At 53.0% G+C, this 15,794-nt stretch overlaps 1 protein-coding gene across 2 annotated transcripts; it reads left to right on the forward strand.

The window, feature by feature from the left end:
- The first annotated feature begins 6,199 nt into the window (after positions 1–6,199).
- LOC122171137 (zinc finger protein 345-like) lies at positions 6,200–12,993 on the forward strand. Of its 2 annotated transcripts, none has more exons than XM_042838509.1 (5): positions 6,200–6,281; positions 7,628–7,710; positions 7,899–8,025; positions 8,610–8,717; positions 8,823–12,993. In XM_042838509.1, exons 2-5 carry the CDS (start codon positions 7,687–7,689, stop codon positions 10,496–10,498), a joined length of 1,935 nt encoding a protein of 644 aa, XP_042694443.1. In that variant the 5' UTR covers positions 6,200–6,281; positions 7,628–7,686; the 3' UTR covers positions 10,499–12,993. The 2 variants fall into 2 exon arrangements, with proteins under 2 accessions (XP_042694443.1, XP_042694444.1); XM_042838510.1 differs by having other exon boundaries at positions 8,826–12,993.
- Positions 12,994–15,794: the final 2,801 nt, after the last annotated feature.

A 15,794-nucleotide genomic window follows, 5' to 3' on the forward strand; every position in this document is an offset into this window, starting at 1 on the left:
AAGTGGGGGGCGATCCCCTCCCTACACCCCAAAACCTCTATGGGGGCTCTATGGGATCCAAGCCTTTGGGGTCTGTATGGGGTTCCAATGGGGTCTCTATGGGGTCCCAATGGGATCCAAGGTTTTGAGGTTTCTATGGGTCCTATGGGGTGTGAGGCTTTGGGGTCTGTATGGGGTCTTTATCGGACCCAATATTTTGGGGCCTCTATGGGGTCTCTATGGGGTCCCTATGGGGTCTCAATGGTGTCTGAGGGTATGGAGTCCCCATAGGTTCTGTACAGGGTCCCTACAGGATCTCTATAGGGTTTCTATGGGGTCTGAAGGTTTTGGGGTCTCTACGGGGCCCCATAGGGTCTGTGGCTTTGCGGTCCCTATGGGGGCCCAATGGGGTCTCTATGGAGTCCCTATGGGGGTCTCTATGTGGACTGAAAGTTTTGACGGTCTCTATGGGGGTCATCTTTATTGGAGTCTCTATGGGGTCCCCATGAGGTACGAGGGTTTGGGGTCTCTACGGTATCCCTATGGGGTACTTCTCGGGTCTGAAGCTTTGGGGTCTTTATGGGGTCTCTATGGGATCTCTGTGGGATCTCTATGGGCCCCATGAGGTCTGAGGCTTTGGGGTCTATATGGGGTCTGAAATTTTTGAGATCTCTATGGAGTCCCTATGGGGTGGAAAACTTTGGGGTCTCTATGGAGTCTCTATGGGGTTTGAGGCTTTGGGGTCTTTATGTGGTCTCTATGTGGTCTCTATGGGGTCCCTACAGGATCCGAGGCTTTGGGGTCTCTATGGGGTCCCTATGGGGTCCCTACAGGATCCGAGGCTTTGGGGTCTCTATGGGGTCCCTATGGGGTCTCCACAGCGTGTGATGGATTTAGGGTCTCTACAGGTCTAGAGTCTCCCTAGGAGTTTCTATGGGGTGTGAGCATTTTGGGGTCTCCATAGGGTCTCTATGGGATGCCTATGGGATCTCTATGGGGCCCCATGGGGTCTGAGGCTTTGGGGTCTGTATGGGGTCTCCATAGAATCTGAGGGCTTTGGGGACTCTATGGGGTCTCTATGGGTCTCCATGGGTCCCTGTGGGTCTCTATGGGTCCCTGTGGGATTTCTATGTCTCTCTATGGGATTTCTTGTGTCCCTATGGCTCTCAATGCCTCTCTATGGGATTTCTATGGCTCTCAATGGGTCCCTATGGTTCTCTAGGGATTTCTATGGCTCTCGATGGGATTTCTGTGGCTCTGTATGGCTCTCTATGGGTCCCTATGGGATTTCCATGTGTTCCTCTGGCTCTCCATGGCTCTCTATGGGTCCCTAGGGCTCTCTGTGGGTCCCTATGGGACTTCTATAGCTCTCCATGCATCTCAATGAGTTGCATGGAGAGCTATAGAATGATGTGATTTCTGAGAGTCTCCATGCGATTTCTATGGGTCCCTGTGGGTCCTTGTGGGATTTCTATGTGTCCCTATGGCTCTCAATGGATCTCTAAGGGGTTTCTATGGCTCTCAATGGGCCCCAATAGGATTTCTCTGGCTCTCTATGGGTCCCTATGGGATTTCTATGGGTCCCTATGTCTCTCTACGGCCTCAATGGGTCCCTATGGGATTTTTACATGCCTCCACGGAATTCCTATGTGTCCCTATGGCTCTCAGTGGCTCTCTATGGGTCCCTACGGGTCTCTGTGGGATTTCTATGGCTCTCAATGGCTCTCAGTGGGTGCCTATGGGATTTCTATGGCTCTCTATGGGCTCCTATGATTCTCTATAGGATTTCTAGGGGTCTCTACGGGTCCCCATGATTCTCTATGGCATTTCTAGGGCTCTCTATGGGTCCCTATGATTCTCTATGGGTCCCCATGATTCTCTATGGGATTTCTAGGACTCTCTATGGGTCCCTATGATTCTCTATGGGTCCCCATGATTCTCTATGGGATTTCTAGGACTCTCTATGGCTGCCTATGATTCTCTATGGGATTTCTAGGACTCTCTATGGGTCCCCATGATTCTCTGTGGGATTCCTAGGTGTCTCTACGGGTCCCTATGATTCTCTATGGGATTTCTAGGGGTCTCTATGGGCCCCTATGATTCTCTATAAGATTTCTAGGGGTCTCTATGGGTCCCCATGATTCTCTGTGGGATTCCTAGGGCTCCCTATGGGTCCCTATGATTCTCTATGGGATTTCTAGGGCTCTCTATGGGTCCCTATGATTCTCTATGGGATTTCTAGGGGTCCCTATGGCTCTCAATGGGTCTCAATGGCTCTCAATGGATCCCAGCGTTTCTCAGTGATGCTTCCGGTCCCTCCTTCCCTCTGCTCCCGGTTCCCCCGCTGCCTCCGTTACCGCCTCAGCGCCTCTCCCGGTCCCGGTAGTCCTCAGCCATGGCGGATCCGGGCCCGACCCCGCGGGCGGTTCCGGTGGGGCCGGGCCGGTCCAGAGACAGGAATGGCGGCGGCGCCGGAAGCGGCGCAGAAATGACGTCACCACTGTGCGTCAGAAACCGGAAACGGAAGGCGTGGCTTATGTCCCGGCCGCGCCCTTCTTACCCTTTACCGCAATGGGAGAAATGAGGGCGGAAGTGGCTTCTAGACCGGAAGTTGGTCCTCTCGGGAAACGGATATCGAGCGCGGTGGTTCCGCCGGCAATTGAGTTCCCCCTCTTCAATGTGGAGCGAATCCCGCAGCTCCTTAATCCGGATTTACTCCGGATTTACACCCCTTTACCCCTCCCACCCCCCCTTCACTCCCCACTCACTCTCATCGTGGATCCACCCCCTTTACTCCACATTTACACCCCCTCACTCCAGTTTTACTCCAGGTTCACTTCATTCCGCATTCACACCACTTTACTCCGGATTTACTCCATCTTTAATCCGGATTTACTCCCAGTGTATTCCAGCTCCCACCCCCACTTACACTCCCAATCACAGACCCACTCCTTTTACTCCACATTTACACCCTCTTTACTCCGGATTTATTCCGGATTTACCCCCCTTTTACTCCTCCTATTCCCACTTCACTCCCCATTCACACCCCCATCCTGGATCCGTCCCCTTTGCTCCACATTTACACCCCCCTTACTCCAGTTTTACTCCAAGTTCATTCTGCATTCACACCCACTTTACTACGGATTTACTCCCCCTTTACTCCCACTGCACTCTATATTTACTTCCAAAAGAATCTACATTTATTCCACATTGACTCCAACTTAACTCCACATTTACTCCTCATTTACTCCATTTTACTCCAGGCTTACTCCCAAATTACATCACATTTACATCACTCCACATTTACTCCACATTTTCACCCACAGTTCTCAACATCTACTCCACATTGTCTTCCACGTTTACTTCCAATTTACTCCACGTTTTCTCCACATTTCCTCCCACATTGCTCCAGGTTTATTCCCACATCACATCCACTCCACATTCACCCCATATTTTCTCCCATATTTACTCCCCCTTTACTCCACGTTTACTTCCAATTTAACCCACATTCAGTCCATATTTACACTCACGTTGCTCCACATTTCCTCCCACATTTACACCACTTTTACTCCCAAATCACTTCAATTCTTGACGGGTTACGCCATCACAAAAACAGATAAATCCATCACGCCTTCGTTGTTATCATCAGCAACGCTGTTCGTTAAGTAGCCCACACCGTTCAGTTGAAACTACAGCAGCGAAGGAAGGGGGGGGGTATCTCGTCTCCGCCCAGGCTCAGCAAACATCGCCTCCGCTCATCCCAGACACGAACTGCGGGCTGGAAATCTCACGAGCAACGAAAGCTCCGGCTGTGAGGCTTCCCGCACAGCGCTTCGCCGCAGAGCCCACGGCCGCCCCCCCGGAGCGCGGCACGCAGCGCAGCGCAGCCCATCCTGCGGCCGCCCCCCGCCCCGCCTCATCGCGGCGGCGGCTCCGCTGCGCCCGGCGGCCCGGTCCAGGCAGCCCGACCGAGCCCGGAACTCCTCTTCCGTCACGGCCACGGACGGCTGCCTTCCGACGGGACGGGGCTCGACCTTTGCTGGGCTCCGCTGCTCCGTGTCCCCCACGCTCCCCTCCTGTCCCCTCCCCTCCCCCGCTGAAGGTCGCTCCGAGCGGCGCCGTCGGCGCTGTCACCTCCCAGGCTGCTGCTGCCGGGATGTGACGGCGCTCAGCGCTGCGGGCCGCTCTGCGCACAGACGGAGCCGTCGGTGCCGTTGCCAGGAGAACGGCCGACTTCTTGCCAGCAGAGCAGGTGAGAACGAGCGGGGCGCAGCGCGTCACCCACCGTGGGCACGGCGTTGCCATCTGCAGGAGGAGCGGAGCGGAGGAGCGTCCCGGCGCTGCCTTCCCCGAGGGCTGCGTGCCCTGCCCGCTTCCATACCGGCGGTGGAGGCGGTGCTCCAGCAGGCTGCGCTGCTGGCAGCTGGGTCTGCGCTGGGGGGCTGAGCTCAGAGCGTTCCTCAACGAGCTGGGGACTCGACGAGCTGGGGACTCAATGAGTTGGGTGCTCAGTGAGCTGGGGACTCAATGAGCTGGAGACCCAATGAGCTGGGTGCTTTTCTGCACTTCCCTGGCGATTTTCTCTTTACCATTTTCTAGCAGTTCTTCGCAGCCCGTCTCCCTGGTGGTTCCAGGCAGTTCAAAGCCCCCCGAGGTGGCACAGGCTGTCCCTGATGTATTTCTCCGCTTGCTTTACCGCCGGGACCAACTCCTTTTTCCCATTTCTCCAGTTTCTTGGCCTGCAGCTAGCTTAGATGATAAGCAGACGTGCTGCTGCTGCTGCTGCTGCACCACCTGTTCAGAGGAAGGTCCTTTAATTACAGCGTTTCTTTGTGGAGTCAAGGAGCTCAGTCTGTGTGCCATAGAGGCAGGTGGGTGACAGCAGGAACATTGCAGCTCCCACCCCATGCAGCAGCAGAAATGGAGCTGAGGGTTTCCATTCGGGGAGGAGGGCGCAGAGGACGCGCTGCCGTCTCCCTGTTTCTCTGGGGCTGGGATCAGTGTTTGGACCGGAGGAGCGGGCCCCAAGGCCGTCCATTTCAGTCACTGAGACCTGAGTGCTTTTCAGGATGGTTTACAATTGCAGAGGAGCGTTTGGCGCGCGTTTCTGGTCCGGAAGCCAGATTTGGTACACAACGATTTGTCCCATTTCAGCTTTAACTCCTTGCTGTCTGAACTGCACGCCCAGCTTCCTGGAGTGGAATTGGGTCAGCACCAACATTTGTGTTTGGCTGTTTATGAAAAAGGCTTTCCCAGGTGGTCCGTATGATATCTGGCATTAACATGAACGTGTGGCTGTCGCCGTTCGTTCACAGATCATTTTTCCTGGGGCAGGAGCGGCCAAAGCCTTTGGGCATCCTTTGTTCTGAGCTCAGGCCCTGCTGCTCCTCTGCTGGTGGTAGACAGGGGAGCTGGGAAGCCGCTTTCCTTTCTCTGCTGGCCCTGACAGTGCAGGAGCTGAAATGCTCTCCTTTCCTTCACTCTTAGCCAGCATCTGCAACACTGCAATTAGGCTGAAAATAATGGCAGGAGGCTGATTAAGAACAACGCCCCTAGGAATGCCCGGGGTTCATGTTTTCTGTTTGCTTCTTTGGTTTTCTGCAGGATCGCTCACTCCGCTTTCAGACATTTGTCCGTAATACTTCAGACTGATTTTCCTTTGCTTTAGTTTCTGTCCCCTGCTCCTGTTTATTTCAGTTCTCCTTTGCTTCGTGCTGCAACTCCCAAACTTGGCGTTTTGCAGGTACCACCTCTCGCCTTTCATCCTTGTGTGGCCCCAAATGGTTGTCACGGGTGGCTCCAAACACAATACATGCTCCTGAGAGGGATGCAGGACTCTATTAATGTAATACAGATACGCTGTAGTGATTTAACAGCACCTTGACAGGAGTGGAGACGGCTGAATCCACTCGGTTACTTGCTGCACAGGGTTAACACGCACCTACAGACGGCCCTGCTGTTCAGTCACGAGGCTCAGGGTTGACCTTGCTTTCTCAACTAGAAGCACAAAGGCAAGGAGCCTTTGCAGCAGGCGGATCCACTGCTGTGCCAGGTCTTGATCAGGGCTGATGTCTATGGGATCGTATGCCAGTCTAAGAAATAACCCTAGAGAAGCTCTCAAAGCTTCAGTGTAACCACGCGTCTCTTGCAGAAGATCAGCGTCGGCGAGGCGTTTTCACGTCAGGGTGCAAGAGATCTCAGTGCAGGACCTTGGGAGGCAGCTCTGGTCGAAGGGAGATCCTGCTGTGCAGCCTGCTGCTGCACAAGAACTGCAGGGGCACTTGGGCTGCCATCCGTTTGGGGTAAGGTGACCGACTCCTTGCCATGCTGTGTCTGTGGTCTGATGCACTGTCATGGTTCTGTTTTTTGTTTTTTTTTTATTTGGGGTTTCAGTATTCCACATCAAAACATCGTGCAGTGTACGGGGCATTGAAGTGTTAACGCCTCAATTCCAAGTACCCATCCCTGTGCATTACAGCAGTCACGGGATCTGGCCCTGCCGGGTGGGGGTCACTCTCTTGGCTGCCTTGCAGTGGGTGCTGGAGGTGCTTTCCTGGCCGTTCCAAGCTGTTCAGGTTTGACTGGGTCCCGGGAACTCTCTCTCATCTTGTCTGATTTATTCATCTCAATTTCAATTAGATTGTATTGTGTTTTGTTATCTTGTATTCCAGTATTATAGTAAAATAAGTTTTCCTCCATGGATTGTTGCCGCTGTTCTTTTCTTCCCTTCCTTCCTTCCCATTTTTGTGGCACTGGGGTGGGGGGGGGAGGGCAGAGGCCTGTCACCTCCCTGTCACGGACATCGACTGATCTGGTCAATGGTGTGACAGATTTTGGTGGAGAATGCAGGCAGAGCTGCTTTTTAGCTTTTAGAACTAATCTCTTCTTCTCTCTGCTCTTAGAGAGCTTCATTAAGGAGCATTACCAGTAGCTCAGGTTTCTGTGCTGGAAAACCTGACCTTGAAAGATGAGGCGTGCTGCCAGCATTCTGGGATCTTTGTAAACTTAGAGCACTGCTCAGTCTGGGTAGGGCCTTTTTTCTTTTTTTCCCCTCCTCTCGTTAGCTGCAATTCATTAACCCCTTTTTAGCAGGCACCAGTGATGAACTCGTTATCATGGGGGTGCTGCATAAAGGATTAAAAGCAATGGCGTTACTCACAACCTACTGGCCAATAATCCAGCTCATATTTATGTGCTGTGGAATTGCATCCGTGTATGGCTACCCGATGGCACTGGTGGAGACGCCTATATTTTACCCATATGCAAAGTGGTGTGGTTTGAATTTGGACATCCCCGAAGGAACGGCTTATTTCACAAACAGCTCCATCCCTAACGGAATAGCTGATTCACAAACAACACTACCCACGCTTTAAGCCACCGCCATGACGCCCCCGTCACGGACGTAGGTGGATCCAGTCCACTCTGTGACACGCGCATTCGCCCCTCACTTGTTGCCTCGGTGTCTGCTCTCAGTTCTTTCAGGCCCCCAGTTTGTGCTAGTTCATCTGTTCCAGCCAGAGTTTCACCAGTGCTGTTGCTGATTGTCTTCCTGTGCAAGTGCCCTGCAGATGGGTTGGGGAGGGCTGGGCTTGGGCAGGGGCTGCTGCGTTCCCTCACAGCTCTCCTGCCGTTTGTCTTCTCCCTGCAGGCTCCAGTTCAACTCCTGCCTTCCAGCCGCGACCATCCCAGCCTACAGGAGAGCAGCAGATGGCCTCAGCACAGCCACCTCAGGTAGGGGCTGGGGAAGCAGGCAGGAGAGGGCAAAGGGCGAGGGATGTGAATGCAGGGGGGGAGGGAGGTGGCCTCAGCCAGCGTGTGTGTGCTGGGGATGGAGAAGGGCTGGGGCTGGAGTTTGCGTCCTCTGCGAGCTGCTTCCCCGGGCCTTGGCTGCTCTCAGCAAGGAGCCTCTTTGCTTGCAGGAGCCCGTGAGCTTTGCGGAGGTGGCCGTGCATTTCAGCAGGGAGGAGTGGGTGCTGCTGGACCCTGCGCAGCGAGCGCTGTACCGGGACGTGATGCTGGAGACGTACCAGTGCCTGGCCTCGCTGGGTGAGGGCTCTGCTGCCTTTCCTCCTCCTTAGGGCACCTCTGGCTGTACGGCCACCCTCTGCAAGCAGGGCATATTCTACCATGCAGTTACTTATTGACCAACACGCTGATAACAAGAGCAAAGGAAACCGAAGCAGCAGTTTCAGAAGGGATTAGTGCATTCTGATAAAAGCCCCAGAGTCACTGCTGGCAAGCAGACATCAGCTCGGAGGGGGAGGATGAGCTCCCTGCAAACAGCTCTTGTGCCTCCAGCTGCAGCATAACAGTGCTGACCCCGGTTACTCCTTTAGAAAGTTTTCTGTTCAGCTCCCATGAAGCTTTCTGATGCCTTTGGCATTGAGGGACTGGGGTGAAAATGATCAAATCCTTTCAAAGGCAATTTTAAAGGAAGTATTTCCAAAAAAAATAATTTTTGGTGATGTCAGAGTCATGCTGGGCTCCAGCGGAAGGCAGCGTGTGATGGGCCGGCGTCAGTTAGGTTTCGCACAATTGTGGTTTCAATGGTGGAGGAACACAGAGCGGAGTTGTAGGACTGTGCCAGAGGGGTGGCAGCGCTCTCACCTGCGCTGTTTCTATCGTTGAAGGTCCACTTCCAGCCCCCAAACCCGCCGTGATCTCCCTGCTTGAAAGAGGGGGCAACCCCTGCATCCCAGATGTGCGCAGCCCTGAGGCGCTGTCAGAACTCAGCCCAGGTGAGGTGGTGGAGGGAAGGAGGAGGTTAGGGCTGCAAAAGCCCTCTCTGGTGGGGGAATGCTAGGGGTGCCGCTTGGTACTTTTCTATTTCCTCTGTCATCCAGCAGGAGCTGAGATCACGAATCTAAAGGAGGGTCTGCAGAAAAGTGGTGTGGCCAAAAGGCGGAGAGGCCGTGGCTCCGTGGGAAGGATCAGAAAGGATGTCCAGGGGCGCCTGGAGCAAGCGGGGCGCTTCAAGAAGCCCCTGGGAAAGCATCCAGGAGAGAGCCCGAGGAAGCCTGTGGATTTCAGCACAGGTCCAAAGCAGACTGAAGACCTGAGGAGCAAGGAAGCGGGCCAGAAGAAGCTGAACCTGCGTGTGTTGCGTAGGAAAAGCCTTAAAAGGTGTGCCAACCTTGTTAACCGCCAGCGCAAGCGCTCTGGGAAGAGCCAGTACAAGTGCTCTGATTGTGGAAGGAGCTTCAGATGGAGATCCAAATTCACCCAGCACCGGCGCGTCCACACAGGAGAGAGGCCCTTCCAGTGCCCTGAGTGTGGGAAGAGCTTCCAAAGGACTTTCCAGCTCACAGTGCACCAACGCGTCCACACAGGAGAGAGGCCCTTCCAGTGCTCCGAGTGTGGGAAGAGCTTCAAAAGTCATTCCGAGCTGAAGTTCCACCAGAGAGTCCACGCGAGAGAGAACCTCTGTCAGTGCTCTGAGTGTGGCAAGGGCTTCAAGAGCAGTTCCAACCTCAGGGTGCACCAGCGCATCCACACGGGAGAGAGGCCCTACGAGTGTCCTGAGTGCGGCAAGAGCTTCAAAGGGAGTTCCCAGCTCGCTGTGCACCGGCGCATCCACACCGGAGAGAGACCCTATGAGTGCTCCGAGTGTGGGAAGAGCTTCAAAAGGAGCTCCCACCTCACCTACCATCAGCGCGTTCACACCGGAGAGAGACCCTTTAAGTGTCCCGAGTGTGGCAAGGGCTTCAAAACCAGTTCCAACCTCGCCATACACCAGCGCATCCACACAGGGGTGAAGCCCTTTAAGTGCTCCGAGTGTGGGAAGGGCTTCAAAAGCATTTCTGAATTGAAGCAGCACCGGGGCGTCCACAAAGGAGAGGAATCCTTGAAGTGTCTCGAGTGCGGGGAGAGCTTCAAAAGCAGTTTCGACTTCAGGGTGCACCAGCGCACCCACATCGCAGACAGGCCCTTTAAGTGCTCCGAGTGTGGCAAGAGCTTCAGAAGGAATTCCCAGCTCACTTTCCATCGGCGCATTCACACCACAGAGAGACCCTTTAAATGCTCTGAGTGTGGCAAGAGCTTCAAGAGCGGTTCCGACCTCAGAGTGCACCAGCGCATCCACACGGGGGTGAGACCCTTCAAGTGCTCCGAGTGTGGGAAGAGCTTCAAAAGGAGTTCCTACCTCACCTACCATCAGCGCATCCACACCGGAGAGAGACCCTTCAAATGCTCTGAGTGTGGGAAGAGCTTCAGGAGGAATTCCTACCTCACCTACCATCAGCGCGTTCACACCGGAGAGAGACCCTTTAAGTGTCCCGAGTGTGGCAAGGGCTTCAAAAGCAGTTCCAACCTCGCCATACACCAGCGCATCCACACGAGGGTGAAGCCCTTTAAGTGCTCCGAGTGTGGGAAGGGCTTCAAAAGCATTTCTGCGTTGAAGCGCCACCGGGGCGTCCACAAAGGAGAGGAATCCTTGAAGTGTCTCGAGTGCGGGGAGAGCTTCAAGAGCAGTTCTAATTTCAGCTGCCACGCATGCGTCCACGAAGCAGGCAGACTGTAGAAGCGCCCCAGTTTTGTGAGAACCATCCAGCCTCGTTAGCTGTCTGCACAGGACGCAGAGCCTGCAGCACTCCAGGCTCTCCAGAGCTCCCCAGCCTTCAAATCAGAGTAGGGCCTTTGATTTCAGACACTCTATCTCTCTCTCTCTCTCTCTCTCATTTTATTTAATTGCTCTCAATTCCTATTGTATTGTGTTGTATTCTGTTATCTAGCAATCCGATATCAAATTAAGTTTCCTCCTTAGATCGTTGGCGCTGTTCTGTTTTTTATGGGCCCAGCTCCCTTCTCCCAACCTTCCCCCTTCTCCCTTCCCCTTTTTTTGGGCTGGTAAGCCTTCCGTGACGGGGGGACATCAGGCCACAGCGGAGGGAAGGGAAGGGGAGTGGAGGGGAGGGGAGAGGAGGGAAGGCAAGGCAAGGCAAGGCAAGGGTGTCAGCCGTTTACAGGCTGCTTCAGCCTGGGGATCTACGGATCTTCACCCTGGGAAAAGGGAGGGGAAAAGGGGGAAGGGACCTAAAAACAGAACAGCGGCAACGATCTGAGGAGGAGAGTTAATTTACTGCATGAGATATTGGGATGCAAGACAACACACTGCAATACAATATACAATTGGAACTGAGGCTTATAAATAAAATGAGGACGCAAACCGACGCATGGCCAGGCAGCAAGAGACAGAGAGAGGAAGAGTGCTGTGACTTGCTGTCATGGTTTTGTGACTCTTGGCTTTCGGCATTCCACATCACAACATCATGTGGGGCACTGGGAGTTGAGCTGTTAGTGCTCAAGCCCTGGGTACCTGCCCAGAAGAGAAGGAGAGCTGCATTCCCCAGGGGGCTTGGCGGTCAGGGAGAGGAGGTTTGACTGCTGGCAAGGTCTCCTGATGCTCCTTTTTGCCTCCCCTTCGCTGCTCCCATCTCCCCGCGGCTCAGCTGCACTGCGCCTCTCACCTCAGCCTTGTGCTGAGGCTGGTCCACCTTGCAGACATTCTCTCATTATACCTGATTTATTAGCTTCAATTCTGATTATATTGTATTACAGTGTGTTTCTCCTCAGATCATTGCCGCCGCTGTTTTCAATTATTTTGGTGTCCCTGTTTCCCTTTTTTTTCGGAGGCGCAGATCCATGGATCCCTCTGCCCCGCTGGTCACAGAACCGGGCCGGAGCAGCCTGTAAACCGCTGACATTCTTGGTGGAGAATGCAGGCAGCGAGTTGCTTTGTAGCTTTTTAGAACAAATCTCTGCTCTCAGAGAGCTTCATCGGGAAAGTTTATCTTTTTCACTGGTGCTTACTGAAAACTTGACCTTGAAAGTCCAGGCAGACTGCCAATGTTCCAGCGTTCCTATGATAATTGTAAACTTGGAGCACTGCCATCTTGCTTCTGTAAAGAGAGGAAAAAAATGATCCTGCTTTCTCTTCTAATCCTGCTTGCAGAGGGAGCTGCTAATTTTGCATAACTTGTGATTTTTAAGCAGGCTCCCAGTCTCTCCTTTGAATCCTTTATGCAGTTTTCGAATGCTCACCTGATGGCGTTGTTAATCTCCCTGAATTTACTGTTCATCATTGCAGTCGGTTTTGTATTTATTGTATTTTGAGGAAGCCTTCCCCAGAACCAGGGAATTCTGAGTGGCAGGGGGTGTGGAGAGGCTTGGGAGAGACTTTAGAGAGATGGACATCTTCGGTGCCATGGAACTTTACTCCTGAACACCTGAAAGACCCTGAGAGCTTAAACATTTATTTGAGACAGGAACGTTGCGGCTCAGGCAGATCTGAGGAGTCACAAATGATTTGGGGCCTGGCTAATGCTGATCGGGCCTTATTCAATAGTATCCCAAAAAGGGAGGGAGCTTGTGAAATTGAGAGAGAGCGTCTGAGAGCTGAGAGGGAGAATCTCCAGGCTGAGCGAGAGTCTCCTGGTTGAGAGAAAAGGCCTCCAATCTGAGAGGGATGTCCTCAACTCCGAGAGAGATGCCCTCCAAAGCGAGAGAGACTCCCTGCAATCCCAGAGAGTCTCCTAGTCGAGAAACAGAGTCTCCAAATCCAAAGGGAGAGTCTCCAAGGCGAGACAGAGAATCTCCGGGTTGAGAAAGAGTCTCCTAGCCAGGAGAGAGAAGCTCAAAACATGGCAGGAGTGTCTCTGAGCTGAGAAAGAAAGTCTCCGAGTCAAAGGGGAGAATCTCCGAGCTGAGAAAAGGAATCTCCAATCTCGACAAGATGCCTTCGAATATGGGTGAGACTCCCTTCAGTCCAAACTTGATGCCCTCCAAACTGAACTAAATACTCTCATAGTCGAACAAGACAGACTCCACATGGAGCTGGACGGTGAGAGCATCGGAACTGGCCAGCCTGACCAAAACCACAGGAGGCACCACCATTGATGTCAGTCGCCCCTGTAAGAGGATGGAAAACGAAACGGATCTCGACTCAGAAGAGAAGAAAGAGGAGGAAAGAGGTGGCCAATGCTCTGTCTTTACACTGACTCATGGATGGTACCAAATGCCTTATGGCGGTGGTTACAGCAGTGGGAGCAAAATAACTGGCAAAGAAGGGGTAAACCTATTTGGGCTGCTGAGCTGTGCAAAGACATTGCTGCCTGAATAAAGAATATGGTTGTCAAGGTGCGCCATGTAAATGCTCATGTGCCCAAGAGTCGGGCTACTGAAGAACAACAAAATAACCATCAGGTAGACCGAGCTGCCAGAATTGAGTTGGCTCAAATAGACCTGGACTGGCAGAACAAGGGTGAATTATTTCTGGCTCGGTGGGCCCATGAGACTTCAGGCCATCAAGGGAGAGATGCAACATACAAATGGGCCAGAGACCGAGGGGTGGACTGAACTATGGATGCCATTGCACAGGTTATTCGTAACTGTGAAACATGTGCCATCATCAAACAAGCCAAGAGAATGAAACCTCTCTGGGAGGAAGGGCGATGGCAAAAGTACAAATATGGGGAGGCATGGCAGGTTGATTCTATCAGCTTGCCACGATCTCGCAGTGGTAAGCATTATGTGCTCACCATGGTGGAGGCAACCACTGGGTGGCTTGAAACATATGCAGTACCCCATGCTACCGCCCGAAACACCAACTGGGTCTCGAGAAACAAGTCCTGTGGCGACATGGCACCCCAGAAAGGATTGATCAGATCATGGGACTCATTTCAAAATGCTCCTGTAAATGCTTGGGCCAGAGATCATGGCATTGAGTGCATTTATCATATTCCCTACCATGCACCAGCCTCTGGTAGAACTGAACGCTACAGTGGGTTGCTAAAAACCACAAGAGACATCCTCTCTCTCATTATATTTGATTTATTAGCTTCAATTCTGATTATATTGCATTATGGTGTGTTATCTTGTATTCTAATACTGTATTTAGTAAATCAGTTTGTTTTTCCTCAGGTTGTTGCCACTGTTTTCAGTTATTTTGGGGTCCCTGTTTCCCTTTTCCAGAGGCGCAGATCCGCAGATCCCTCCACCCCGCTGCTCACAAAGCAGCCCGTAAAGCGCTGACAGCTGAAAAGGACCCGAATGATCATCTGGTTTCAACCCCCCTGTTTTGTGCAGGGTCACCAACCTTTAGATCAGGCTGCCCGGAGCCACAGCCAATGGCAGGAGAAAGAAAGAAGGGCAGAGGGGGGAGCAAGGGACACAGTGGCTCGCTTGTGGAGGAAACTGGTCGGGGCAGTTTTGCTAGTCTGAGCTGCAGCTGGCTTTTACCTCCAGGCTGCGCCACTTTCTGACACCGCACAGGAGTTAGAGAGCTTTCTTCCCCACCCAGATGGGGCACTGTGACCGAAATCTCTTCCACTGAAGGACCAGAGAGGAGCTGAGTTGAGTGCACACACCAAGTGATTCTCGGGTAACTCTGAGCCGTGCTGGGTCTGGCTGCAGGCTCCCCGGAATAGCCGAGGCGCTCCTTTTAATCGCTGCCAGTAAGGCAAGACAGAAGCATCAGCTGCACAGAGCCAAGGGGATCCCCGAGTGGGAGCCCACAGCCGAGCAGCAGGCATCCCGAGTGCGTGAGCAGCCTGTGCTTCCTGGGAGAAACGCGGTGAGGGGGTGCTTGAGAACAGCCCCAAGGAGAAACGGGCTTTGAGTCCCTGTTACAGGGGGTTCCGGAGGGATTCAAGGGCCTCCGGGCTCCATGTTTCTCACAAGTAACATGGTGATTGAGATCCATGGTGCCCACGAGGAGCTGAAGCGCTTGTTGATTGTGCTGCCCTATGGAGGCTGGCGCCGTGGATTTGGTTGTGACCGTGGATGTGTGAGCGCCGAGCTGCTTGCTTATTTTTGTCTGCCTGTGGTGGTGAATCTGCATGCTGGGTCAAGCTTTATCTTACTTTTGTAGCTGCAGCAGCGTCTGTGTGTCGCAGTGCATGCTGAAAAGCATGAAGTGTATTAAAAGTGTTCGTAGGTTGTTGTGATGGGTTGCAGTTTGCAGAACAGACGGGCACTGGAACAAGAAACAGCCCTACCCCACACACTCCCACCCCCCAAAAACCCCCGGCCACAGCTGGCAAGGCGCTCAGAGACAGAGCCGCTGGAGAGCCGCTGCAAAGCCTGCTGTAAAACGGTGCCTCATCTGGGAGGTGGGGAAGAATGCAATGGAAGCAAGAATGCCCTTATCTGCAGGGATCCAGGAAACCCGATAGCCTGCAGGCAGCGGCTGGGAGCCTCGGGGGCTGCAAATGGGACTGGAAAAGAGCATTCAGTAGACGCCATTGGTTTTTGTATTTAGCAGGGGTTTCATTGGTTGAGACTGGAGGAACTAGAGGAAAAAATGAAGTTTTAAAACGGGGATTTTCATAGGCAGGGGAGCTGCCTGCAAGATCAGAGAGAGCTGAGCCAGGGGGAGAAGCCTGGGAAAGGCACAGGCCGAGGCAAGGCACAGGAGAGAACAAACTGAGAAAGCAAAGGAAAGAAAGGAGAAGGATAGAATCAAGAAATTACTGGCGTTGGCCATAATGCAGGGGAAATGAAAGGAGGATGGTGGGAACAAAGAAAAGGATATTGAGGTACAACAGAAATGCTGGAACCAAGAAGGCAGACTGTATGGCCAGAGAGCTCAATGCAGTGGGAGTCAAACGTTTCTGCGTTTGGATTAGATAACTGTGTTTTCTATTTTTTATGTCATGGTCTGCACTGCCATGGTTCTTTTTGGGAGTCTTTCCACTGTACTTGGGAGGGGAATCTCTGATTGTTTGCATCATTTACCCTCTAGATGAACCTTCCCCAGGAATGCACGCTCCATGGGTCTGCATGCACTTGGCCTCACCCACTGTGGGTCTGCATGCACT

The sequence above is a fragment of the Centrocercus urophasianus genome, unplaced genomic scaffold, assembly GCF_019232065.1.
Source record: "Centrocercus urophasianus isolate 14NV4802_14NV808 unplaced genomic scaffold, USGS_Curo_1.0 seq_82, whole genome shotgun sequence".
Taxonomy (NCBI): Eukaryota; Metazoa; Chordata; class Aves; order Galliformes; family Phasianidae; genus Centrocercus; species Centrocercus urophasianus.